The sequence below is a fragment of the Gasterosteus aculeatus genome, chromosome X, assembly GCF_964276395.1.
Source record: "Gasterosteus aculeatus chromosome X, fGasAcu3.hap1.1, whole genome shotgun sequence".
NCBI lineage: Eukaryota > Metazoa > Chordata > Actinopteri > Perciformes > Gasterosteidae > Gasterosteus > Gasterosteus aculeatus.
The window spans coordinates 4779054-4805691 of NC_135698.1; the positions used below are offsets into that span (position 1 = coordinate 4779054).

The 26638-nt window shown below is 42.8% G+C and overlaps 1 protein-coding gene across 1 annotated transcript in view; it reads right to left on the reverse strand.

The window, feature by feature from the left end:
* LOC120809472 (synaptotagmin-9) overlaps positions 1–26638 on the reverse strand; it is a 43384-nt gene that overhangs the window by 10709 nt on the left and 6037 nt on the right. The window contains exons 2-4 of the mRNA XM_040163295.2: positions 17485–17660; positions 15131–15348; positions 14318–14858 (exon numbers count right to left, since the gene is read on the reverse strand). Of these exons, the coding sequence (XP_040019229.1) occupies positions 14318–14858; positions 15131–15348; positions 17485–17660 (935 nt within the window). The remainder of the gene's footprint in view (positions 1–14317; positions 14859–15130; positions 15349–17484; positions 17661–26638) is intronic.

Consider the following 26638-nt stretch of genomic DNA (forward strand, 5'->3'; position numbering starts at 1 on the left):
ACGCCTTGTCCCACACATTGGGCTGACATAAAGCTCCCGGCTACAGAATCTTAAATAATTAGTGAAAGCAGCTCAAATTATTCTATTCTTTTGGAGGAGTCACTCCACTGTGTTTCCATAACCTATTCTCATCCATAACTCATCACACTCAAATGATTGGTCAGAACCCCTTGGCATCACTTAGGTTTATGGAACCAATAGGAAAAAAGAAGTACCGTATTTTCCGCACTATACGGCGCACCGGATTATGAGGTGCACCTTCAATGAATGACCTATTTTAGAAAATGTTTCATATATAGGGCGCACCGGATTATAAGGCGCATAGGATACTGCAGTCAAACGTTTGACGTCGATGCTGCGAGGTGCGTCCGCTCCCGCCGCCATCCACGCCTTAAATCTTCGGCTGCTCTCCAGCCACGCCGCCTGCCAATGGCCCCTTTTAGAATAACTTATTTTCCCCGTTAAGATGGTTAAGCTACTGTAAAGAAAAGGGCACCGTCTCTCGCTCTTTAATCTCATGAAGTGCTCGGCAAGAACGACAGCTTTGTTTCTCCGACGCGCCCTGAAACAAGCTCCATATCTCACGCGCTTGAGCGCCCGCTCAGCATCTCAGCATCTCTGCATCGTTGATCCATATATAAGGCGCTCCGGATTATAAGGCGCACTGTCGTTTTTTGAGAAAATTAAAGGCTTTTAAGTGCGCCTTATAGTGCGGAAAATACGGTAAGTATGTTTTTGAGAAACCTGCTAAGACGTTCCTAAGCTATATTCTCTTACATGCGTTGCTCATAAAAAGGGGCTTAGTATGAAGTTGAATTAGGCTCTTGGGAAAATGAGAACCTGTGTTCATAAAACCTCCAAAAAGGTTTGATCCATTTCTTCTGTGGTGAATATTGAACATCATTGGAAAACAGGACAGTACAACAAAGGACCCTGGGAACATAGATAACAGAAAAATAAGGAACCAAGGAACATAATACCACGGAATAGTTGGACACTTGGCAAATAATACCTTGGAAATACACAACCGAGTTGAACATAGGATCTAGGATCCTAGAATCTAGCATAGATTGTTGCAATTATAGGATCTTTGGAATATAAGAGCTTAGAATATTTGGACCCTGACAACATAGGGTAATGGGAACGTAGGATCTTGGGAAATTTAAGAATCATAGGTCATTGGAATTATGGAATCCTGGCATACCTTGGGAACATGGGACACTGAAAAATAGTGCTTGTGATATGGGACCATGACAATACGGTCTCATAAGACCTGAGAACACAGATACGTCCTCAGTTTTGCTTACTCAATCACTACAAGGTTTATGCAACTATTTGATGTCTTAAAGTATTCTGTGCAATCAGTGCTGAATACACAGGATGTTAGTGATTTCATACTGGGCCATTATTATATAGACTGCCCAGTAAAGGGTCAATTCAGCTTATAGAGAAATGATTGTATCGCTTAGACATCAATATTTGTTCTGATGCTGATTAAGATGAATTGGACAACGTTGTAAGGGAAGCCCCACACGCATACACACGCTCACACACTTTAGGATGCTTTTGTTCTGGGTCTTCTACTGAAAATCCAATTTGACAAAATGGGTTGATTCATCACGGATGTCAGCGTCGACAAGCCTGCAAGCACTGAAACAAACACGCATACACACACATACACACAGAAGCAGCGTTGTCCAGGATCATCACACAATTTACTGAGGCCTAATCCACCCCTGACACCGCATCACCATTGTTACCTCCCGGCTTGTGCTGTCTCTAAGGTGAAACAGGCATATGAATTTCTGACACAAACACAGGAACTCATAAAAACCTACAAACGCACACCAGCAGGCTCTTCCACAAAGTGGCAACAAACCCTTTAGCACATAATGTGATATCCTCCTCCCATCACACACGCTCATGCAGCACACTAGCTTCTGCTACTCCCCTGAGCACTCAAATCAAGTCTGCGGTCAGGATTATGGTCACTTGTGCTCGACCAATGGAATTAGAAAGGTGCTCGTAAGCGCTCCAATAAAGCACAGAGAGAGTGTGCACAGTCCATTTTCTCCATATATGATACTAGCACCTACTACCCTCAGGGGCAGTGAGGCTGCCTCTACAAGCCTCCCTCTCGCTGTGTCTTCAATGATCGCAGGCTCCGTGTAACTCAAACCCTCTTTGCTCTTTCTCCATTTTTTATTCTCAACTGAGGGTTTTATGTTTAAGGGAAGATTTGCATGTTGTAATTTGTAACCCCAAAAAAACGGATCCTCCTTTTGAAAGATATGGATGAATCTTATTGTAAGTCGCTTTGGATAAACGCTTCAGCTAAATGACATGTAATGTAATGAATCTATACTAGTTAGTAACGTTATGTTTAAAATGTCTCCAAGGCCAAGCTGAGATATCCCTGATGACATCACTACAGTGTCTTTGTATTCCATTATGTTTACAGTTAATGTACAAGACAATTTGCCTGCTCTGAATTCAATAGTATTGTGTATTCATCACTGAATCGATGCTCTTGATTTAATATTGATTCGATGAGACGCCAGCATACACTAACCTTTACAGTAGCTGTATAAGTTCCCTTGCCATGTTTATTCTGCACTCCTACAGCATGAGAGCAGCAATTAATCGAAGGCTCCTGTTAAAACGTCAGTCACTTAGTAACACAATGTCTAGAGGTATATCATCACCTTTTATTCTACACTGTAGAATACATGGTCATCGTTTTCGGGGAGGGAGAAAGAAACAACAGAGACAAGATGAAATAAAATTTGTGTCCGTGCGGTGAGAACAACATTTTTCGTCAATTTTAAGAAGAACGCCAGGTCGTTTAGTGAAGAACTTGGGAAGGCGAGGTGACTTCCTGCCGAATAGGATTCTCATTTGTGTCAAGAGGATTGAGAAAGCAATTAAGTTTTTGTGTTCATTCATTTATGTTAAAGTGTGATCTTCCCCTGAATCCAAATGATACACATGCAGGCATTGGGTAAATATTTAGATTAAGGGCCTCTGATAGGACTTTGAATATTGTATCCCAGTGATTTGTCAGTTTGGGGCAGGACCAGAACATGTGTGTAAGATCTACTGGTGAATTGTGACATCTATTGCAGCAATCCTTCATATTTCAGTGAAGTTTAAATACATTTTAGAAAGGAAATCATTTTGTCTCATATCCATAAACTGTATTTTTGGTATTTTATTGAATTTTAACATTGGCAGGAACTGATAATCAATATGTTGTACTTGCCCCCCCCACCACCTGTTTTTTTCAACAATACCGTATCCTGCTTGCAAACATTAAATATCCTGTTTTGATGATTCTACACTTTTCTGACATAATTATAGCTTTTTCAGTAAGAGATTCTCCCCAACCACATATTGAAAATATTTGTAATAGTTTCCCAATATTATTTTTCTACTTAAATAATGATGTATATGTTTGCTGAAATGAGTTGAGAACTTCAAAATGCATGGCATGGGAGTTTGTTCAGCTCACTTAACCATTGAAGATCCCGTTACATGAGGGCCAATCAGCACATTATACAGTATCTGCCTGGGTGAACACGGTGGAAGTAAATAAATCACTGCCGAGGCTGAACTTTGAGCTGCATAGATGAATATTCTCTGGCAGAATCAGGTTACATATCCTTCAAAACTCTCAGTAAAGAATTGTTTAACAGATACACACACAACTGGTAGCTGATTTGTAGTCGAGGACATGCAGTTGACACACATGAAACCTGGTATTCTGCAGCTTTCAAAATACATTTTAAAGAATAATTTACGTGTTGCAAGAAGCGCAAGCTCATGAATAGGCATCCATTACTTTACGTTATTGGATGAATAAATATAAGGTAAAGCTGTTCATCGGATCAGTGTTTTCTCAGTGCCAAGTCCAGTTTTTCAAGCCAGGACCCCTTGTGTGTTTTCAATAAGTACGGGGAACGAGGAATCCTTAAAACAGGAGACAATAAGAGGTGGGGGGTGAGGAACCAAATTAATGATGGCTGAAATCCGTTACTCTGTTTTGATTTCATTGTGCTGGTATCGCCCACTTTAAAAAAACAGAGCCATCGTTAGCGTAGTAAGTAAAACCTGTGCTCTTCCTACTTATGACAGGTCAGATTGTTCGATTTTAGCACACCTAATGTGCACATCAACACCATGGACGGCGCCTCAGGGCCCAAAACTGATTTATGGTCTCCCTAAAATCCACCAAAACAGTTTTTGGTTGGTTAAAATAGTTAAAACACTTCTAAGAGCCATTATGATGAGTGTCAGGATCTGATTGATGGGCGGGTCAGCCTATATAGGGTAGGAACCTTTTGGGGCTCCGCAGGTGTCTCCAGTCGGGATATGAAAAACAGTTTTTGACCGCACGCTGGGTAGTGTCATGTTACGCTCCGGGTGAATGTACGTATGTTAAATGTGTGACAGGAGTAAGTTGGCAAATAAATGGACTCGTTTTCAACGTCACACAAAGGCTACAGGACTCTCATTCATCCTTCATGGTACAACAGCGGCGCGTCAATTAGGTTTTCCGGACAAAATGCCTCAGTGGCTTAAAGCGTTGGTTTAGCTTCTACAACACTAGTGAACACAGATCGCAAGGATTGCATAGGCGTATTGATAATCAGATACATTTTAATGACCAAACACAAAATAGTTGCATATTGTTGCATCTGACTGGTTCTGTCGAAAGATCTACAAGCTGATTGGTTGAACACATACTTTAAAATCTGTGTTGAACTCACACATGAGTTGCATTGATTAGGTTTCCATACGTTATACATATTGGTACCGGTTTTCGGTACCCAAGCCTACTCTTGACTGGACTGGTGCAACAGCATCCTCTTCGGCACATCCACCAAAATCATCAACAAGCTACTATACATCCAGAATTCAGCTGCCTGTCTGCTCTACTCTGTTGACCATACGCATCAACAGAATCAGATATCTCCCTTCGTCCCTAAGGGCACATGGGAGGACAGTGCGTGTTATTTGGTACCATTTGTCACTGTTTGGAAATGGGAGCCTCCTTTACAGAATTAACCACACACACACACAAGCCCACATACAGTAGAAGGTATATGCGTCTATTGACCCTATTTAACAAGGGCCTGAATTAGAGGCCAACGAGACTGCAGTCAATAGTATCGACTGGCCCTGCAGGAGCAGCAAATTACGGCGTCTCTAAGGTCCTCAATGTCTTTGTCTCCCAAAAATCTACTGTTGAGGCAAATTAATTTTACCTAAAGCACGATGTCCTGAAGCATATTTAATCCATGAAGCAAACAAGCTGGGATGTCTCTCAACACAACTAAAATCATAAAAAAACATGTCCTTCATTTGAGAGACAAAAGAGGAAACGCACCATTGGCATTTATCCAATATACATATGTTAACATCTCAGGAAACGATGCATTCAAGTGGTCAGCTGATTGACTATACATAGTCAAATAGATTACTGGATGGTTCATAATGTCTGACCATCTGGTGTCGTGGTGCAGCCAGAACAACCTGGAGCTCAACGCTCTAAAGACAGTGGAGATGGTTGTGGATTTCCAGCGGAACAGAGCTCCACCGTCCCCCATCACCCTGTGTGACTCCCCCGTCACTGTTTTGGATGCCTTCCGTTTCCTGGGCTCCATCATCACCCAGGACCTCAAGTGGGAGCTGAACATCAGCTCCATCACCAAGAAGGCTCAGCAGAGGTTGTTCTTCCTGAGGCAGCTGAAGAAATTCAACCTGCCAAAGACGATGATGGTCCACTTCTACACGGCCATCATCGAGTCCATCCTCTGCTCCTCCATCACCGTCTGGTACGCTGCAGCCACAGCCAAGGACAAGGGCAGGCTTCAGCGGGTCATCCGCTCTGCAGAGAGGGTGATCGGCTGCAATCTGCCGTCCCTGCAGGACTTGTTCGCTTCCAGGTCTCTGAAGCGAGCTAAAAAGATCGCGGCCGACCCCTCCCACCCCGGACAAAAACTGTTTGTGCCCCTTCCATCTGGGAGGAGGCTGAGGTCCATCAGGACTAAGACCTCCCGAACAGTTTCTTCCCGTCGGCAGTCGGGCTCATCAACAGAGCCCGGTCCCCCACTGACTGACTATAACATTCCACCGGTCACTCCCCTTCATACTGCACATGCCACTTTAACTGCAATTCATCACTTTGTCGTCACTTGTCTCTTGTCTCTTGTCTGTTACTTGTTCGTTAGTGCACTTTATGCTTAATATTTTTCTTTTTAACTTTTTAATATTTAAAAATGTTTAACTTCATCCCCTTGTTTTATACTAACCCATAGCCTTAGCCTTATTCTTTAAAAAAATAAAAATAAATTACTAACCCATTGCATTAGCATTTCATTCCACTTTATTTTATTACTTGTGCACTGTTGTCTTGTCTGTCTACTGTCGCGCACTAACCGCCAAGACAAATTCCTTGTATGTTTGACATATTTTGGCTAATAAATGTTTCCTGATTCCTGATGAGGTGAGGAGTGAGCAGCAAGTCTGGAGAGTTTTTTCTGATGCTGCTTCATTGCTCACTTCGAGTTCCAAGGTGTTAACAACTACCAAACTCACAGAATCATAAAGGTAACCTATCACTCATGTCTGTAAATTAACAAGACATTAACAAAAAAAATGTTAAAAGTGCTATAACCTGGAAAACTATAGCTGATAGATGGACAATTCAATTGTCCACCAAAACAAAGTTAAATCATTTCACAATGTTACATTTTTGTATACTTGAGTCTAAGTAAGCTGCTACAAGGCGTCAAGACATTATGAAGAGACTTAAATGTCACGGTAGACATAAACAAAAGCAGTTTTTGGTCCCTATAGCCAATTTTCTTGTTCATGACTTTACGGCGGATGGATTTTTGAATAACTCAATCGTGTATATATTATATTGAGGTTTAATGTCGTATATCATTTCGGGCACGTTGAGACCTGGGTGCCGTCCCAGGTCACTAGCCACCAGCTGTTAGTCGTTCTCCAAAAGCACTGTCAACACAGTATACAATAGTATACTGAGTATATAACTCAGTATATGTAAATAACTCAATAGTGCAAGAATATGCATGGATTAAGTATAGTGAGAAGAACAATATTATACTATTCAGGGTTTATACACATTTTGACCAATGGAGTTTTGTGACTTTTCCATGACTTGCAAACATAATTTCCATGACCCAAAATGTTTATGAAATCTGTGTGTATACATGAAAAAGTGAACTACCGATGAGAAATCCAAATCATACAGTGTTTCCCCTACTATTCAATTAGGCCTCATGTTGGATTGACGCTCCTTGTGTTTCTCGATGTATTGACAGCTGATGTAACACAGAAGAGCATTAGGCACGATAGCATATCGTTTATCTACTGTGTGAAAAAGCTTCTTAATTGTATATTGTGTTGACACTTTGCTGCATAAAATAAGACAAAACGAAATGAATCAAGCGATCTCCTGTAATTTGTGTAAGAAAATAAAGTCACGTGTCTGCAGCTCAATGACAAACAACACCTAAGGAACAACGCTGCGCCCTCAGTTTACTACTCGGAACTGCCGCCAGCAGACGGGCAACATGTCGGAAAATGTTGGTGTCGCCTACGGAGCCGCTTGACGAAGAGAAGAGACGTGCTGCTCGCCGTGTAGCTTCGCTAGCAGTCGCCCTCTGATGGGGTTTCTATAGTAGCTTCACTAGCAGCGGCGCACTGATATCTGCTTCCGTTAGCACGGCTCGTTAATGCCGCTCTCTCATGTTTGAAATATCTAATGACTTGCCTCCACATTACCTACATTCTGCTCGTCCTGGGTCTCTTACGTTTGTCATAAGTCATGACATACACTTTTCCATATGTAGCCAACCATGGTTAAATCTACACTTCCCTGGCACAGTGGATTATCCCTGAGCTACTGTTTTTACGGCCACCAAACTTTTCAGTTAAGGTGTGTTCACACAACCACGAGTATTAGAGCTTATATTTTGAGCGTCTCTCTTTAAAACCATATTAATTGTTTCAAACGTATCTTAAATGAACCACATAAACATCTAAATATAACAAAATTTCCATGACTTTTCCAAAACTTTTTTCCGTTGATGTAACCAAGTTACCTTAAATATCACTGTACATAACTATTATATTGGTCAACCATTGGATATATGTTGGTGTGTAAAGGTTCAGTCTGATTGTATTTGGTGTTTAGAAAAAAGTCTGATGCTGATTCAACATTAAAATACGGTTATATTGCCATAAATCATTAGTTTAATTTATTTCAGAATATTTGACAGTAATTTGAGAGAACAACTTCCTTCTGTTCTGCCCTGCCTGCCGTTCTGTTAAAGGTTCACAGAATTTGTGTCATGTGACTTTTGATCTCATTAAAGTCAAACGGTTTCATCATAGTTGCATCCTGGAGCACATCATTTATTGTTTTTGTTTTTTTTGCCAGATTTGTTTTAATTGATTGTTTTGTATTAAGGATTTGATGAAAAAGCCTGACGTAAACATTTATCACACAAGATTTGTTGGGAAGAGCTGTCGGGAATTTTAACATCCAAAGAAAAGGATTCTGTTCTCGTCAATGAGAAATATTCTATATCTTTCAGGAGGTTTTTCTAAAGAAACGTACCTTTGAAACACACCAGCAGCTTTGCTAGTACAAAAATGCACTAACTTGATGCTGGTTGCACAAAGTGTAATGTTGTCGTTTTACAGTGAGATCATGACACGAGTCAGAGACTGCAGATTGCTGTGAAGAGTCAAAAATGATTTTATAGCCAAAAGAAACTGAAGAACTGGTTTATTTAGATTAATAGCAGCCACAACAAGCTAACACGCTAACTTGCCGGCCAGTTACGAGCACGTTGGCGAGCGGCGAACAGCTGTTCGGGTAGCGGCAGTCGTTTTCAATGTCAATGAATTAATGTGTTTACTTGAAAAAGCCTACTTACTGGGATATTGTCAGAATCTTTCTAAATACCGTGATCGGAATTTTTGGCCATATCGCACAGCCCTAATACAACGTATATTATTGTCTTAATTGGAAGGCAAAAGTATGCCATAGCCAAAGTAAACACATATTTATCATATTGTATCTAGTTGGAAAAGTCCGTCATTTGCGTTGCTGACAGCAGTCTGTGTGCATAAACATAAAATAAGGAATTATATTTAGAAAGGTGGACAGCTCAGACTTGGACACAGGAGACATGACAGCTAGTTCACAAGTTGGATGCCTCAGAGGAGCTTCTGGACAATTTATACTGACCTTATTTAGCTGCAAGGTGTTAAAACAATATTTGTCAACCAATAAGATAATGTATGTGTGTGTGTGTGGGTGTGTTTGGAGTGTTATTCCACAAGGGTCGGCATTACTGTAGTTATGCAGCATTAGTGCAGCACTTCACACCAAAAGCGAAGCGAATTCTCGCAACGCTTTACTTTCCCCGACTAGTTGTAGTTATTTTTGCTTCATTCGCGTCCCATTTTTTTTGCTTCATTCAGGCGCGGCTTATCTGCAGCTTTTTTGCATAAAGACAGTTATCGTTTACGCTATCCACCATGGAAAGAACCACTAGGACAGTCGGGACAGACTGTGGGTGAGTGGGGAGCACGGTTGTCCTCCAATCAGAGGGTTGTCTGTTCGATCCCAAGCCTGGCTAACCTGCATGTCGTTGTGTCCTTGGGCAAGACACTTAACCCAACATTGCTCCTGTAGCTGCGACTACAGTGTATGAATGGTAGTTACTGATGGCAGGTGTCACTGTGTATGGTTCTCCTGTCATCAGTGTATGAATGGGTGAATGATGTCATGTAGTTTTAAAGCGCTTTGAGTGGTCAGAAGACTATAAAAGCGCTATACAAGTACAGTCCATTTACCGTTACCACTATTTCTGCTTTTTATTTGTTGTGTGAAGCTTCAATTTCACCGACTCCTCCAGGAAGTGCGTTTGGATGACTGCCGCTTCCAGCGCTACTTCAGGCTGACCAGCAGCCTGTTTGATGACCTCTTGTGTCAGCTCGGTGCCAGCGTCTCTCGGATAGACACTACTAACTTACAGGTGTTCAGTCTCAGCTGTGTGTGTGTGTGTGTCTCTGGCAGTTTCATAAAGTGTATTCACACTGTGGCAGCAGGACGGCGGTGATGACGAGCGGGGCATCTCAACGCTAATTGGCTTTCGCAAGACAGCATCAGGTGAATTTTTCGCCCAAAGTTGAAATATTTAAAACATTTCAATATTTCAAAAATATTTGAAATATTTCAACTTTGTGTAGCGGGTACAAATATGTACTACGGCTTTAAGACTCACGTGAACACGGGGTACGAGCGGCGAAAAGGAGAGCGCTAGAAGTGTTTGGGCTCCACGGGCGCGTCAAGTGTTTTCCCTGGTAAGGAATATTGTCGAGTGGTCGTATTGAGTGACACGTTCCGAACCAGTAACGCGGATACGTTTGGGTTTTCGTTTTATTTGATAGTGCGAGCGCCGAAGTCGGGCTGCATTAGATTAAAGTGACACGTTTAAACCAGTAACGCGGTTACGTCTGGGTTTTCGTTTCCTCGGATAGTGCGAGCGCCGAAGTTGTGCGGCATTAGAGTAAAGTTAAAGTTAACTTTTGCTATTAGCTGGGGCTAGATAGCGTGCACTGATGAAGATGGCTGGAGGAGCGTTCAAGAAGAGCAAGCCGGGACATCAATATCTTGAGGTGCAACATGCTAGCTAAAAGCTCTTCCCACCTCTTCCCACTTCCCGTGCGTGAGCTGCGCGGGAAAGGGGGCGATTGACATCAGGACAACACGTTTCATTGGAGGTTTACCCTGCCAGCCATCGGACATCCCACGACGTGTGACCTCTGCGGTTGTATGGGTAATCACTGCACCACATTTCAATACACTGATCCATGAACCAGCAGGCGGCGTGTGCGGCCGAACAGAACTGAACGAACTAGCCGCACTGTGCGCCCACACACACACCCAAGCACGCAGACGCTAACAGCACCTACTGAACTGAACTGAACAGCAACGGAGCTGACACTAACACGCACACACACACACACACACACACACAAACACACATACACAGTGACACGGTTAGCTCATGCGGACTGGCACAGCAGACGCTGAGTAACTGTTTATTTTGCCATCTAAAGTAAGTTTACTGGAATGTGAATGTGAATGTTAAATGCCTTTAGAAGTAAGCTATATTCTCTGGTAAGTTTCGTGTTCTGGTTAAAGGGAGCCATTTTTAGTTTTCATAAGGGTGAACGTTGCTTCTCCAGGTTCCATGAGAACTTGTAAGCACCCAATGTTTGATGGTGAGGTGAAACAGAGGTATTGAGTAGCCATTCGTGAGGTTTCTAGGTGACGTATTAATGATGTATACATTATATGATGTTTACATTAAAGATGTATTAATGAAACCATCCCATATAACTGTCTCGTATTTGAATATGTTTTCCTTGTGCTCTGTGTTTATCCTCGAGTAAACAATAGAGGGAATAACAGCTGTACGTGTTTGTTTAACTTAGTCTAGTATATTGGGCTGCTTACCTGGGGTAGGGGCGCCTCACCGGTTTAGCTAGACCTAGGTAGAGTAGGAGGGGGGTTACCTCACGCACCCCACACACACTTCAGACGACCGCCTACTGAAGCCTACTTTGCTCCGTCTAAGAAGCTACCGTCCAGTCCAGCTGCTAAATAGTAAAAAACCTGTTCACTCACCTGAGCATCAAGGCACAGGCATTGAGTGTGGGGGACCCAGACCCTGTCCCACTCAGTCCTCTTCAGAGTAAGTGCTTTGTAACCCCTATAAGGCGGCGGTAATAATCCCGACCGTTACATTTGGGAAACTGGGCAATATTTCAACTTAGGGGAAAAAAGCTTTTTCGCATCCCACGCGTCTTTCAATTTAAAATTCGCCTCACGAATTTCGCCACACCACATGCGTTAGACCAGGGGGATACGGCCGTTCACTAACCCAGTGCCGGTAGATCACCTGCCATTGGGGGAAAAAATCCCGTCAGGTCACCACGCGATCACTTCTGACAGAAGAAAGGCTCGTTGTGTGTTTTTTTAATATCTGTTCGATTTGCGCTCCAGTGATGCAGCGATGTTGTTCCGTATTATTATTGCGGGCGAACTGCCCGAGTGAGAGTGGGGGTAGATCGCCTTGACTTGGATTGAAAAGTGTGAGGACCCCTGCGTTAGACCTTTTCGAACACGGCGCTACTCCAGGCAGCAGCACCCGCTTGAAAATGATGAAAGTGTCCCCCCGGCCCCCCCTTTGGACCGGACAATCCGCGTGGCACTTCCCCCCGGACCATTAGCACCAAACACCCCCTGTCGGCCGGACCATCCGCCCGGCACCGCCCCATATGATTTGTAATGGTCTGGCCCACATGAAATCACTGGGCAGTATCTGGCCCAAACCTAAAATGAGTTTGACACCCCTGCTCTAGACCCCAGGGATAGCTTCCTGAAACCCTCTACCAATTTCTGCAATTTTCATTGCTATATTAGCAAAGGCAAGTGACATGAACTCAAGCAAAAAAATTATTTAAGATTGCATCAAGTTTTGTAAATATGTATACGTATCAATACATATAATTATTCAAACAAATGTTTAGAAAAAAGTTGATTTTAATCAATTTGCCCTCAACTCTCCATCATTTGATTGCTGTGTTTGAAGTGGTGGTCCTCTGCAGACTGTGTACTGCACAGGGTAGATAGGGTTGCAACCCCTACCTTAAAATACAGAAACATCCCCTATTTGAGAATAAAATAGCACGTCACGTTTTGAATTAATATGGGACAGGGATCTTCAATGCAGCATCCCATGTAAATAATGATTTGGGTGGGACTTCTCGTCCTATTGTGCCCCTGATTGGGTAATACTCGCTGCCATTGTTGGTTTGATTGGCCGTGAACCTGAAACTGAAAATCAGTCAGAGGAGGGCGGGTCTCCTGGCAGACTGTCGATTCCAAAGAATGCCAGAGGCAGCTCCACACACACCCCCGCGTCCAGCTTTTGAAATAAAAGCGGATACAAGTACCGACGAGAGTGGAAGGAATCATCGGGGAATCGAGTCACGCCACCCCACCCATTTCAAAGTGCAAATGATTGCAGTCAGGAAATCAGAGTTTTCTGGGCTGAACACCAAATTCATAAGAAGACAGTATTTAGATTATTAGCATGAAATAACAACACACAAATAAACAACTGCTTAACTTCACATAATTCGGCTTTGATATCTGTTGACAGTTATTCATATATCTGCTAGCGACTCCAAAAACTGAGGTTTCCCCAAGAGCTTATATTATCATCATCATCAGACAGACAGTCGATGAGTTACGAGAAAAGTGAAATGTTTTTGTAACATTTGCCTTCATTTCTGTTAAATCTAAGTATTCCTGCCATGGTTGGCCTTTATACAATTTTGCAATACTTGCACACGTTAAAGAGGCCTCTGGCTACATTTAAAAGGATGGTTTTAAAGGCCCCATGAAATAGTATTGTATCGGGCCCCACCTCAATAGGCAATGTCAGACTGAAAATGGTTTAGGCTAGTCCTCTCTAGATACTCTCTCTAGATGTATTGTCAATCCATAAACCAATATGAATATGAGCAAAGTTACCGTCTTCTAACACTGTTTGCCCATGGACCGGAAAACAAGTGTTCATCTCAAACTGAGACACACCAGACTGCCATCTTGTTTCTATAACACTGACAAACCATATGGAATTCCCTTGCAGGAGGCCCTAACTTCATAACTGTGTTACTCAGTGTACCAACGCTCTCGATTTAAGTGGATAATGTAATATAGACAGTGTCGCTGTATCTCTGCCAAACCAATCCCAGTCCTACGTCAGCGTAGATCTAGGTCACTATCCCCAAGTGTTTCCTACTGCTTTCATTAAACATTAACTGTGTCTAAGTATATTTCTATGTTTCTGCCTCCTGAAACTACAGATTAGTTCCACTTGCAGGGGAAAGGAAATTCAAGTCCATTGATATATAACTCTTGCACCTGTTGTTACATTGTTTTTGCCATTGGCGGGCAGATTCTGGCAAAACTCAAGAAAGTGCATGGAATTTATGCTGGCATGCATACTGCTGGTTGTGTATTCAACGGCAAACATGTTGCTACATTCTACTCAGTTGCTTCCTATTAGCAACCAGCTGTGGTATTCACTCTAAACAAATGTAAAGCTTTACGCAGAAATGTAGCATCAGTGATGCAGAGGAGGGAGACACAAAGTAGTGGAATTTTAAGAAATGGACAAAGGTGCTTTCTCACCGAGGTCACGTATTGTACATCCCGGCACAGTTTAGTCTCCCGTGGAAAGTCGGCAAGATCCAAGAAGTTGTCCACCACCACTTGACCAATTAAGTCATGACGAGAGAACCTGTCGAAGTCATAGACGCTGAAGTGTAGCTTGCGGCTTGACAGCTCGGCGTACGCCACAGGAAAGAGAAACACCTCATCGAACACCGGATTGAGTGTCTTGCGGTGCACCTTGGTCTGGTGCTTGGTTTTGCGGTCGGGCAGCAGGTAGATCTTGACGTAAGGATCGGAGGTTCCTGTGAAGTCCTTGGCGGGAAGGTCGTGCGCCTTGTGGATCTTCACAATCAGCTGTTCTAGGTCAAAGTCAAACTTTAGGACAAAGAGGAGACGCCCACAGCCGTCGGGACAACAGCCATCTTCTGCGTCCACAGATCGCTGCTTGTAGAGCTCTGGTTTGATTCGGCCCAAACCAGAGAGTGAGTCTTGGCGTTGGAACTGAGCAGGGTTGAAGTCCGGATTGGACAAGTTCATCTGACGTCGGATGGAGTTGTGTCTGAAACAAAGTGTGAAAACGGACACGTGAAAACCTTCAAACGATAACGACGGTAGTGTTTTACTGCAAAACTTTTAGTGATATCACTATTGAAGGTATTTCATCGCAATACGACAGGAAGTAATTTTACGGTTTCGTGCTTTTCAGCTGCTGCGGCCAGTGATTTGACCATTTTTTAACGTTTCTTTTTTTACAGTGTAGGGGTAGTCTGTGTGCCTCATCCTCAAACGCAAAAGGTTGTACAGTAGCTTTGGGGTTTCATGCGTACTTACCGTACGGACGAAGTAGGCTCAGTAATCTGTCTCTGGACCCTGTCCCGTGCCAGAGTGTGGACCTGGCTTTTCTCCACCTTGGTCTGGATCTCCAGGGGGATGTCAGGCGACGTGTGGCTTATCTTTAGGCCCGACTCTGGGACAGCCACAGCTATGAGGGGTCCTGAAGGCTCCTTTACACAGCCATCCTCGCTGTACTCTCGTTCGTCCCCGTCCACCTGTATGACGGACAGCAGCTTGTGTAACAGTTACAGCAATGCAAATACGCAAACGTTACCGTTTATTAAGCCATCAGGCTATTGACACACATTTGGAGTACAATGGTGGAACTGCGGTAATGGCTTACATTATGGTGATGGCTACATGTAAACGGAAACAAGTTGAATAAAGCTCATGTTCAAAAAAATGCAGCGTCCCCTCCTTGTGTAAGGCAAATATTATACCTAATGAAATAGTTTTATTAAAAGGGTGGACAGTGGCTTAGTTTCTTCTTCTGTAACATTACAGTACAATTAATTAGGGCATAAGATTTCCGTACGTTATGGATTTCTCACATACCGTTCATACCGGTGTTACGCCATAACAACTAACATTGCCCTTCGGCAGGCGGCAGAATTTATTTATACACGTCATCGAGAAGCGCCCAGCGGTCGGAGCTACTTGTCTTATGTGTGTTGATATTGAGTCATGGTTATATCTTTATAATGAATGAATAACCCACAACAAACACTCAAGGTAAAACAAAACGACACAACCGCTTGTGACATATAAACTATTTGTCACACTAATAATTGTAATAAATGTATAAAAATTACCCCGCCTAACTGCATGCTGGGATGGAGGAGAAACAACAAGAGACCAAAGATGCACTAACACATCTTGTGCCCAAGAGAGGAGCTGTGTCTGTTTGGAAGGTTTTTTGTTTTGGAAAACCCGACATAAGTTACGTAAGACCAGAAAACGGTTTATTGCAAAGTCTGTTGAGCCTCTGCCACCTGTCCCTTAAAATACGGAATCGTCCCGTTTTGAATCAATACGGGATGGGGTTTGTCCCGTATTTTCAGAGTTGTCGTCATGCAGCATCCCTTGCAAATAATCCCACCCAAATTCTGTGAAGACTTGTCCTATTCGGCCCCTGATTGGGTAATACTCGCTGCTGTCTGCGGTTTCTTCCCTTTTTTCCCTCTTGTAAGGGTTTTTTCATTTTTTGGGGAGTTTTTCCTGTGCCGATGATGGGTTTCGGGGCAGAGGATGTTGTATGTGTACAGACTGTAAAGCCCTCTGAAATTTGTAATTTGCGATTATGGGCTATACAAAATAAAATGAATTGAATTGAACTGTCGTTGGTTAGATTGGCCATAAACCTGAAATAAAGCAATCAGAGTCAGAGGAGGGCAGGTCTCTCAGGAGGAGTGTCGATTTGAAAGAATTGCGGAGGCAGCTCCAGATACCCCCATGCGTCCAGCTCTGAAGTGAAAGCAGATGCACAAAAGTACCGACGTAACGTCCGCACCGCCACCCCCCGTCGGCCGTTGTGTCCCTTATTGCGACGAACAGCATTTCGGGTAGCAGGGGCCGGTGCTTTTTGGGGTCAATGAATTAATGTGTTTACTTGATAAAGCTATACCGTCATATACCAGGATACCAACAGAATCTTAATACCGTGAGATATGTATTTTTGGCCATTCCGCACAGCCCTACAATAAATAATAGCTTAGCTTAATAAGAACAGGGACAGCCTCTCCGATGTTGGCTAGCAAGCCAAGCCCTCAAGACTCCTATTGTTTTGTTGGTTTTAGGGTGCTGTCTTCTGCTGACTTTTTTTAACGAATTCACTAGATGGACGATCACGAGGGAGCTGTGTGTAAACCATATGAATTGCATGTTTGGGATGGCGCCCAATTTGGAGAGAAAAAAAACTTAACGTAAACCAATGACGCCAAGTGGGAACCTCGCTGAATAATGAAGCCAATGTGGAGATCCATGAAACCGCATCTTCACAATATGGTCACTTGAGGTTGCTTCAAAATCCAGTCAATATCCAAACATCCGCAGCATTTTAAAATTCAAAACTCTTAAAAAGATAATTGGGTGCTGTCTTAGGCCGCTAGCTGCTAGCTGTCTGCTGTCAACTTTTCCCATTTTTGGATTTGCCACAAGTAAGTCGGTAGTAAAAGGATGTAGAGCTTAATAACGGCTCTATAGAAATATATGGGTGGCTACGTAGATGGAGACTGCATATTTTATATCGACACTGGTTGCACAAAGAAAATACAAATGAGTCATATGACTAACCAAATATTGCTCGACATATCAATACTTTCACTTTTGGATTTCAACATCACCCTCCTTACCTCTGTGAGGACAGGCTGTTGGTCTCCTCCCAGGAAGTGCACTCCCTTTAGGAGATCTGGTAGGAAGCGGCCACTCAGTGGCACCCAGCATAACTTCCATGAGACAAAGAGAGAGACGCTGAAAAGAGCCAGACCACAGGTGGTCACCAGCAGGGACAACAGGCTCACCGATACATCTAGAGATGGAAGAGAGAGGAAGGTGGGCTCAATGAACAGAAAGCACTGCCAGGGAAAACCACTCAAACGCTGTCACAGACAACCCTGGGTCCCCAGGGGAGACAGAGGGTGTTTACTCAGAACATTAAATGAGATGGAAAGACTATAACATTTTGGGTATTAATTTGATTTATGAGACCCAGTGTGTTGTAAACACAACATAAACTGCACATGCTCAAATCCAAACCATTAAACACCAAAAATAATCATGTCTCACCCTGTCTTTATTACATGCTTTCTACTCTAAAGCTTACTTAAGACACTCGACAGATTGCTGTTTCACTATATTTCACTATATTTTAAATGTGATAAAATGTTATAACAAAGGATTGAAAAGGGCTTCAAAACCTTTTTGTTTCAGGTTATTCATTCAATCATACATTGAGGTAATATTTCGCCGTTGTCATTCTTTCTAGAAAAGTATCCTCTGATGAGACGCCACGCAAAATGAAGGATGAGTCTGTTCGGCTCAACATCGTTGAGCAGACATTCTCTGTGTTAACGCTGAACAAAAGCAGACTGAGAACCAGAATGACCGACAGCATCCTTCGCATCCCAACCACCAAACTTAATCCTGACCTGCCAGCTGTCCTTCGGACCACAGCGCAGCATCGCTGTTCCCACTGAGCGCAACATTCTCCCATTACAGGGGAGTTAAAAATATACGCAGTTTTCATTTGTTTAATAAGCCCAATTACTTACTGACAATTTTTAAACCAACGTTAGTTGATGTGTTAATAATCCGAATAATTTATTTGTATAATAAGCTTGAAATATCCACATCCACTATTTCTCTTCTCGTATCTCCCTTGATACAGGACAATGAAGGGGGATCAGCACCCTAAGAACCTAGCTCACTAAGAGAATGACCTGCCAACCTTTTCATCTAAATGAAAATCTACTACTAGAGCTTTGATGGAGGCTTTTTTTCTTCAAACATGTTCAATTATCAAACGTAATTTATCTGCATTTGATTGATTTATCCAAAACGAGTGCATTAGAAGTCAGGCAGTATACCTCACAGCTAGTGAGCGGCCCAGTCCTTCGTATATTTTTCTTGGACACCCCTGATTTAAAGCTACCAACAAGAACTTTCTTTGTGTCGATTTTAGCTGTCCCTTTGTTCAAAACTGCTTTTTTCGAGCACTGGATCCCTTTGGAAAAGTTCTCATTTTACTGCAACAGGGTCGGACAGTCATAGTTCTGGTGCCTCCTGTCCTTCCACTGGGTCCAGCCATACGGTCTTCTGGGTCTCCAACATTGAGCGGTCTATGTTAATAAGGCAAAAAAGCCACTCTTCTCACTGATGGTCTCTTTTACTAATCTTGGTTCTAGAGGCTTAAATAAAACTGTTTCGTAACCACTTCTGCAGGCCTGCTGAATATCTCAGCTCCGTTAAATCCAGATTAAAGAAGTTTCTGTTTGCTGCTGTCTTTAATAAACCATTTCGAAATTTGAAAATGTTGGTACTTCTAAACTACACTGCAAATTGTATTCTCTTTAGTTTTTTTTATATTGTCTTTTGTATTTTTTAATTACTGTTTTTCTTTTATGTTTGAATCAATGTTCTTAACAGTTTTAAAATCTCTTTACTTTATGTTTGAATGTTTTTATGTCAGGCACTTTGTAAAGCACAATGCAATTCAAATAAAATTGCCTTACCTCAGAGTAAATATGTGTACTTTCTGCCACTTTCTGTTATTACTTTTTCTATCTAGCAAGCTGTGTTGCAAATTGACATCTTCATTCTCAATCCCGGGAAAAAGTTACATAGATAAAGAAATGTCTGTGCTCTTTGTATCTTTCTACACCACCGCTTTCTTCTTCGTCTCTTTTTCTTTCCTGCTAGTCCTTCTGAATCAGGCTCAACACAGAGAAAGAAGATTTTTGATCCATCGGTGTTCTTTTTTTGGAGCAATGCCTTCCAGGCTTCACGACACACTCACAATTTCCGTGATATTCTGAGCTTCACATTATGTAAAATACGCTGCTATGCTTTAACAATTTCATTTTAAAATTCTATTGAACAGCGTTTCCATCATTCAACTTCCCTGCTAAAAGAGCTGAGTGCATCTGTTAATGGGACAGGGGAGAGTATTCAGACATAGTTTGAGATGAGTATGAGCTCATTAATGGATGCAATTAGTCCAGCCCTTGAGCTCAAAAACAAAACGAGTTGCACTTGTATTGTAAAACTAGACAATGCCCTGATTATATATATATATATATATAAATAATAAAGCAACCGGCAGTAACATCCCCGATTAGGGCGCAGCTGACATCACTGAACATGTCGGCCCGGCAATGTTGTTGCTCTGTTATTCAGTGTCTAAAGAAACCCTTGTCCTACACCTGATGATGAAAACATGTTAGTCATCTCTCTCTCTCTCAAATGTTTCCAAAAGTAAAACCTCAAGGAAACAGCTTGAACAACAGTACATTCTCTTCATTAGGGGAGTGGCTCATTAAGAGCAATGGCATCTGGGTTGGTGTGACTGCTCAGCTATATTTATACATATATCTCCCTGAGAAGTTGACATGATGACTGTCATATACGGTAGTTTAGTGCGCATGCGCACATACTATGGGATATAGGGGAGTTCATGTTATGCCTGTAAAGTGACACACTCGGTGATGGATTAAAACCAGCGCAGCTAACAACGAAGCCTCCCTTGCATTCATTTACATGGTGGCGATGTTCAATCCACCAACAAACTTTTCCTTTGATAAGGCCGTAGAATGGCCGGAGTGGAAGCAGCGTTTTGTGAGGTTTAGGACTACCACCAACCTTGACAAAGAGGATGGCGCCGTGCAGGTTAGCAGCCTGATATACGCTATGGGAAGTGAGTCAGAGAACACAGTACCGAGACGCCCCCGGGCGTTACGGTGAGGTCACGACCCTACAGGTTGCCCGAACACAAGAAAGAAGTGGCTCGGAGGGAATTGGCCAGTATGTTGGAGTTGGGGGTAATAGAAGAGTCCAACAGTGCCTTGTGCAGCCCCATCGTCCTTGTGGCTAAGAAGGATGGATCTGTACGGTTCTGCGTGGACTATCGCAGGGTGAATGACGAGTCGCGGTTCGATGCCTACCCAATGCCCCAGGTCGACGAACTCCTGGACCGGCTAGGCACTGCACGTTTTTTCACGACACTGGATTTAACCAAGGGCTACTGGCAGATTCCTCTGTCGCCAGAGTCCAAGGAGAAAACGGCATTCTCCACCCCGTACGGTTTGTACCAATTTACCACACTTCCCTTCGGGCTGTTTGGGGCCCCGGCCACGTTTCAGCGTCTCATGGATCAGGTGCTGCGTCCGCACGCTGCATATGCTGCCGCCTACCTGGAAGACGTTATTATCCACAGCACCACCTGGGCGGAGCATGTGCGGCAGGTGGGCGCGGTGCTGGAGGCGCTGGGACGGGCGGGGCTCACCGCCAACCCGGGGAAGTGTGCAATTGGACGGGTGGAGGTACGGTATTTGGGGTACCACTTGGGGGGCGGGCAGGTGCGCCCTCAGGTGGACAAGACGACAGCTATCACGGCCTGCCCGCGGCCCGAGACAAAAAAAAGAGGTGAGGCGGTTCTTGGGGCTGGCGGGGTATTACAGGCGGTTCATCCCCGGCTTCGCGGACCTCACCAGCCCCTTGGCCGACCTCACCCGGAAAGGTGCGTCAGATCCGGTCCAGTGGTCGGAGCAGTGCCAGCAGGCGTTTGAGAAGGTAAAGCAGGCTCTCTGTGGGGAACCACTCCTTCATACTCCTAACTTCTCTCTTCCCTTTATTCTGCACACCGACGCGTTGAACAGGGGGCTTGGGGCCGTTTTGTCCCAGGAGGTGGGGGGGGGGTGGACCGCCCCGTGGTGTACATCAGCAGGAAGCTGTTCGAGAGGGAGGCCAGGTACAGCACAGTGGAAAATGAGTGCCTGGCCATCCGATGGGCGGTCGACTCCCTACGCTACTACCTCCTGGGATGCTTATTCACCCTCTGTTCGGACCACGCCCCGCTCTGAGGGGAAGACACACTCTAACCAAGCCACTGTGTTAGAGACTGTTCCTGTCAGTCAGAGTGTGGCCACGTCCACAACCCGGACTGTGACCAGATCTGGACGAGTGTGCAGGAAAAGTCGACAGCCTTGACCTGTAGACAAGTGCAGATTATATAGGGGTTTTTTTTGGGGGGGGGGGGCTGATGGAAAGAAAGTTGTGCAGCTATTGATGTTGATAATGTGTTGTGTGTTGATAACGCTCAAAACCAGTGTATGTTCAAATGTCTTAATTTAAGTTAGTCTGGGTTCATACTATTCGCTGTTCAAGTAGCCATTCTCAGTTTAAGTGTTCCTTTGTTTATATGTCATATAACACTCAAAAGAGGGGGAGATGTCATATATGGTATTTTAGTGCGCTTGCGCACATCCTATAGGATATAGGGGAGTTCATGTTATGCCTGTAAAGTGACACACTCGGTGATGCATTAAAACCAATGCAGCGAACAACGAAGCCTCCCTTGCATTCATTTACAATGACCACATCACTTCTTTATTCATTTTTGATAGAATATACACATTTTCAATAGAACTATCCAACCCAAAAACGCAGACCCTCTAGCTAACTATATCAAGCTAGCTCCACAATCCACAAGCAGGAAAGGCACCAACCAGAAGCAGAGCTGCCAACTCTCATGGTTTCGCCGTATCACACGCTTTTGCATGTTTTCACACCTACTTACGGCAAAAAAAAAAAAAATCTGATTTTGGTCTCAGACGCGTCCGTTCTATTTCAAACTCCCCGACGTGGGATGACGCTAAGGGCCGCATCTGTAGCCCTATTCGCTGCATAGACATAGGCCCTTTCTCAACACCTAAGACGGCGGCGTTCTCTGGAGAATAGACTTGGGAGACGGACTCAGGAGTTCTGACTCACGGGTACGGGGGAACGAACAAAGAACGGTCATTTCCGCAAACGGAACAGCAGCTGACTTGATGACGTCACCGCATCAGCTGGTCTTGCTAATACAGTTTAATACAGTTCTTGACTTATGTATTTTACTATCAAGCTTGTTTTGTTTTCATTTAAAATAAAAAAAATGGTATGTATATCAGACATACAAATAATTGGCAAAATATCTCAATGGATCAGATCAGAGTTTTTGTACAGTCAAACATCTTTCTAAAGAAGATGAAGAGGAGCAGCTGTAGTTTGTGGTGCTGCCGATAATCAGTGTGGTGGTCCTCGTCCAGTTGAATGCACAAACATAACTATAAATTTAAATGTACTTGAACCTCATCTGTTCCTCTACATCAATAGTGTTTAACCTCGTAGTATATCATGTGAATAATATAGTGATCAATGAGGCTACATATCGTAAGATAGGTAACATCATTAGTGATTAAAGTCATGGTATTTAATATCTATGATACAGTGATCAATCAATCAACCTTCCCCATAGAAAATGACTAACCAGCTTCTGATACCTAATTTTTTGTTATTTTTGTCATGTGTTAAGCACTTTAAGCACTCTATTTGTTGCACTTTTTTGTTTGATGGAACGTGTGGTGGGAGGCTTTTTTAAAAAGTTGGCAGCTCTGCAGAAGTATCTTTAAACGTACATACTCTCTGCTATCCAGTCAGATTTTATGGAAGCATGTGAGAAGACTACCTCTCCCTTGATTAATTCCCAGAGGAAACATTGCAAACATATTGCAACAGAGTAAATTATGGTCCATTTATAGTAATATTGACCATTAAGCAGAGTATGCTTCAGTGCAAGCTAACTGACGGGTTGCTGCCTCTACAGAGTCACCCTTTACGTTCATTTGGTGCAAAAAACATGGCCACGGCTATAATTCAAGGGGACAGCCAAAACTGCCAACTTTTGGGTTTAAAACTGTAGTCCACAAACCAAAGGGTGACGTCACAAGGACGACGTCCACTTCTTATCTGCAGTCTATGGCAGTGACAGCGACAGCCAGTCCCTACAGGCACCTCTCCAAAAGCTAGTCCTCCAAAAAATGTTTTCACAAAAGCTGAACACAGATACAAAACAGATATGTTAACACTGTTGCTACTTTTTTTTGTTTGGCATTTAGAATAAGTTAAAAAAAAAGCCAGTCGGTTCATTCAATTCCAATTGTGAGACCCTTTTCTTAAGCCACATGAGGTCTCTCTTTTCAACTCTTTTTGCAGGATGTAATCAAGGCGCCCGTTGTCTAAACCCTATACAGCTGGCAGCACATAATTGGATTCAGGAGCTTCAATAATCAATAAGCAAAAGGAAGTTGACAATTATAATTTGAAAAAAAGGAAAAGTTAGAGAGGTTTTGATTAGTGTGGTGGGGTTATTTGAGTTTATCTATGAAGGAATATCTGATGCAAGCATTAAGAGTGCAATGCTCTCTGAAGCATTAGAGGGGGCTTATATCATAGGGTAAGTGGTCAAGAGGGCACTACAATCACGTCCTAAATTGTATTAGTGGGTGCATTTGGAACAAGGAACACGTCCGTTATAAACATGATTCAGAAAAGGCGCTCTTGTACTTGTACATGGATGTTTTAGAAAACATATCCAGCAGTGATACTTAGTGTAGTAAAGTTTTTTTAAGTCACATGAATGGGAATGATGTCTTCTACAGCATTGTTGTAATTTTTACTGAAAAACATTAAAATAGTGGGGTTATTAAGAAATCTGCACCAAAGTAATTTCCTAGTTGCACATCTATGCAAAACTATTCAATAAATATTATATATTTATTTATATATATATAAGCTGCTTTTGTTCAGTGCAAAATACAAATAAAATAAACCAAAACATAATTTGTAACACAATTATTAATTATTTTAATTCATGAAATCAACTGGGGAAGTTTCATGGTGATATCTATTAGTAATTTCTGCCCTTAAGATTACACAGTCTTCCACAGCTTAAGAATGCCTGGGAGAGTGTTTTTTCTTAAAAATGTTAATAAAGTAGTTGGCTACAGCTGAGGGAAGATCTAGCAATGAGTGGTACTTGTGCCGGCGTCGTAACGGTAAACCACTGTTATGTTCCGTGCAAGAATAAAAAGGTCAACTGTACTACAATAACAGGTTGAGGGAAGTTTTGGTATGAGAACAAGGTTGCCAATTTATCGTCGATAAGGCAGATTACGTGATAAAAGAAACATATCTAAAGGTTTTGAACAACAAGGCGTCTCAGTGCCAGGAAGCATCATCGTCAGTGGGAGATTTCATTGTCCCACACAGCAAATATATTTTTCCCGATAGGAGCCTTGGCAGAGGCCTTGGCTGCCTCTGATGTGTATCAAGCCTATAACCCCAAAGCGAACAGACGCACAGATGGCTTCTTGTCTTGATTTGGACTGAATCTCTCTTTGATGAGTGGTTGTATGAATCAACAACACGCTCTAGGGTGGAAGATTATTTGGCTATCCTGAAGAAAGGATCAGAAAAGAGGCCGAGCTGCACCTAACAATGAAACTTAAAGGTTCCTGCCAGTTCTGCACGCTTACCATGTGGGATATTTAAGCCTGGTGCAACCAACACGGCCATTTCTTAAGTCCTTTTGCATCTTATAGTTAGGCTTTTTTTACATGCTAGAGGTTGTGCTTAAAATCGTAAACTTATTTATGTAGACAATTTTGCTCACATCAGTAACTTTCTGTACGCAACAAACATCCCTATTCAAATACCAACCTTTTTTTTTAACTAAATAGTTTTCTTGCAACTTTAACCTCAACGTTCAAAACTGCGAGAGGGCACCCGACTACGGAAACGGCTCACAAACAACGATACGCCTTTCCATAAGATCATGTTGGTTAGTCTGACATGCAATGACGCTAGCACATGCAGATCCACCATCACATTTGTCTCCTGTCGGGGGCCAAGAGAGTTCCCAAGCAGGAATGAGGATTTATTCATTAACCTATTGAGCGTGCGTGCATCCATCTGTGCAATCTTATTCTGTATTCAAAGTGTTTAACCCTCAGCACCCTACCAACAGATTGCCTTTCTTCTCACACAGCCGAATCGGAAGGCACCGTCATACACATTCAGCTGGAGCTAAATTATAGAGCGGCTCCTGTCTGGTAACTTTATAGATCCATAAATTGAATTCATCCTAAATATCCAAAGCATACTGGTGGTATGTGCACCTGTGGTTAAATCTAAGATGTCTGAAGCTATTTTTGAATGGCTTTTTTGTCTCCCTCCCAACTCAGCCTCTTTCATTGTGTACTATAATTCACTATGTCCATTTTCACTAGGACACATTACCAGCTCAACATCTTGCTACAATGATACAACATTATATTAAACCAATTACAAAGATGTTGCAAGGGAATGCGGAACACTGCAACTTACAAAGGGTTAAAAGATGTGAGGGAGGACTAAATGCATCATTGCAATCAATTTAAAACATGCCAACTTAGAAAGGTTAGAACTAGCAGGATGCAATCCTGCAGATGTGTTGTCTTGACCGAGGAAGGAGACGTGGATGTGGCTCTGCTCGTGGCAAATGAAGTATGCAAATCTGATCTGAAGACCTCTAAACCATCTCTCTCTCTTTCTTTACGGAGAAGCAATAGGAGTTCTCTGTGGGCAGGTTGTTTCTCCAGTAGCCAGTTCACTAGCCAGTTCAGTTTAAGCTCCTTAAAAGTTAAATCAGTGTCAGAAGACAGCTTGATTAAGATTAAGATTGGATTTTAAGGAAGTGTATTCCACCTGTTTTGCTGTCACAAAGACGTTTTACTTCCAACTGCGTTCAACAATTTGAGCTGCACAGCTCCCAGTTGTTTAAGACAGTTTTATTCATACATTATAAGCATGACAACATTGCTGGTTGTAGTATGGAATAATTAATGCATCCGATTGAGATCACTCTGCCCAAAGTCTGGGCTTGGTTGATAAGGCTAAATAAAATGAACAACAATACTTAACTATATAACG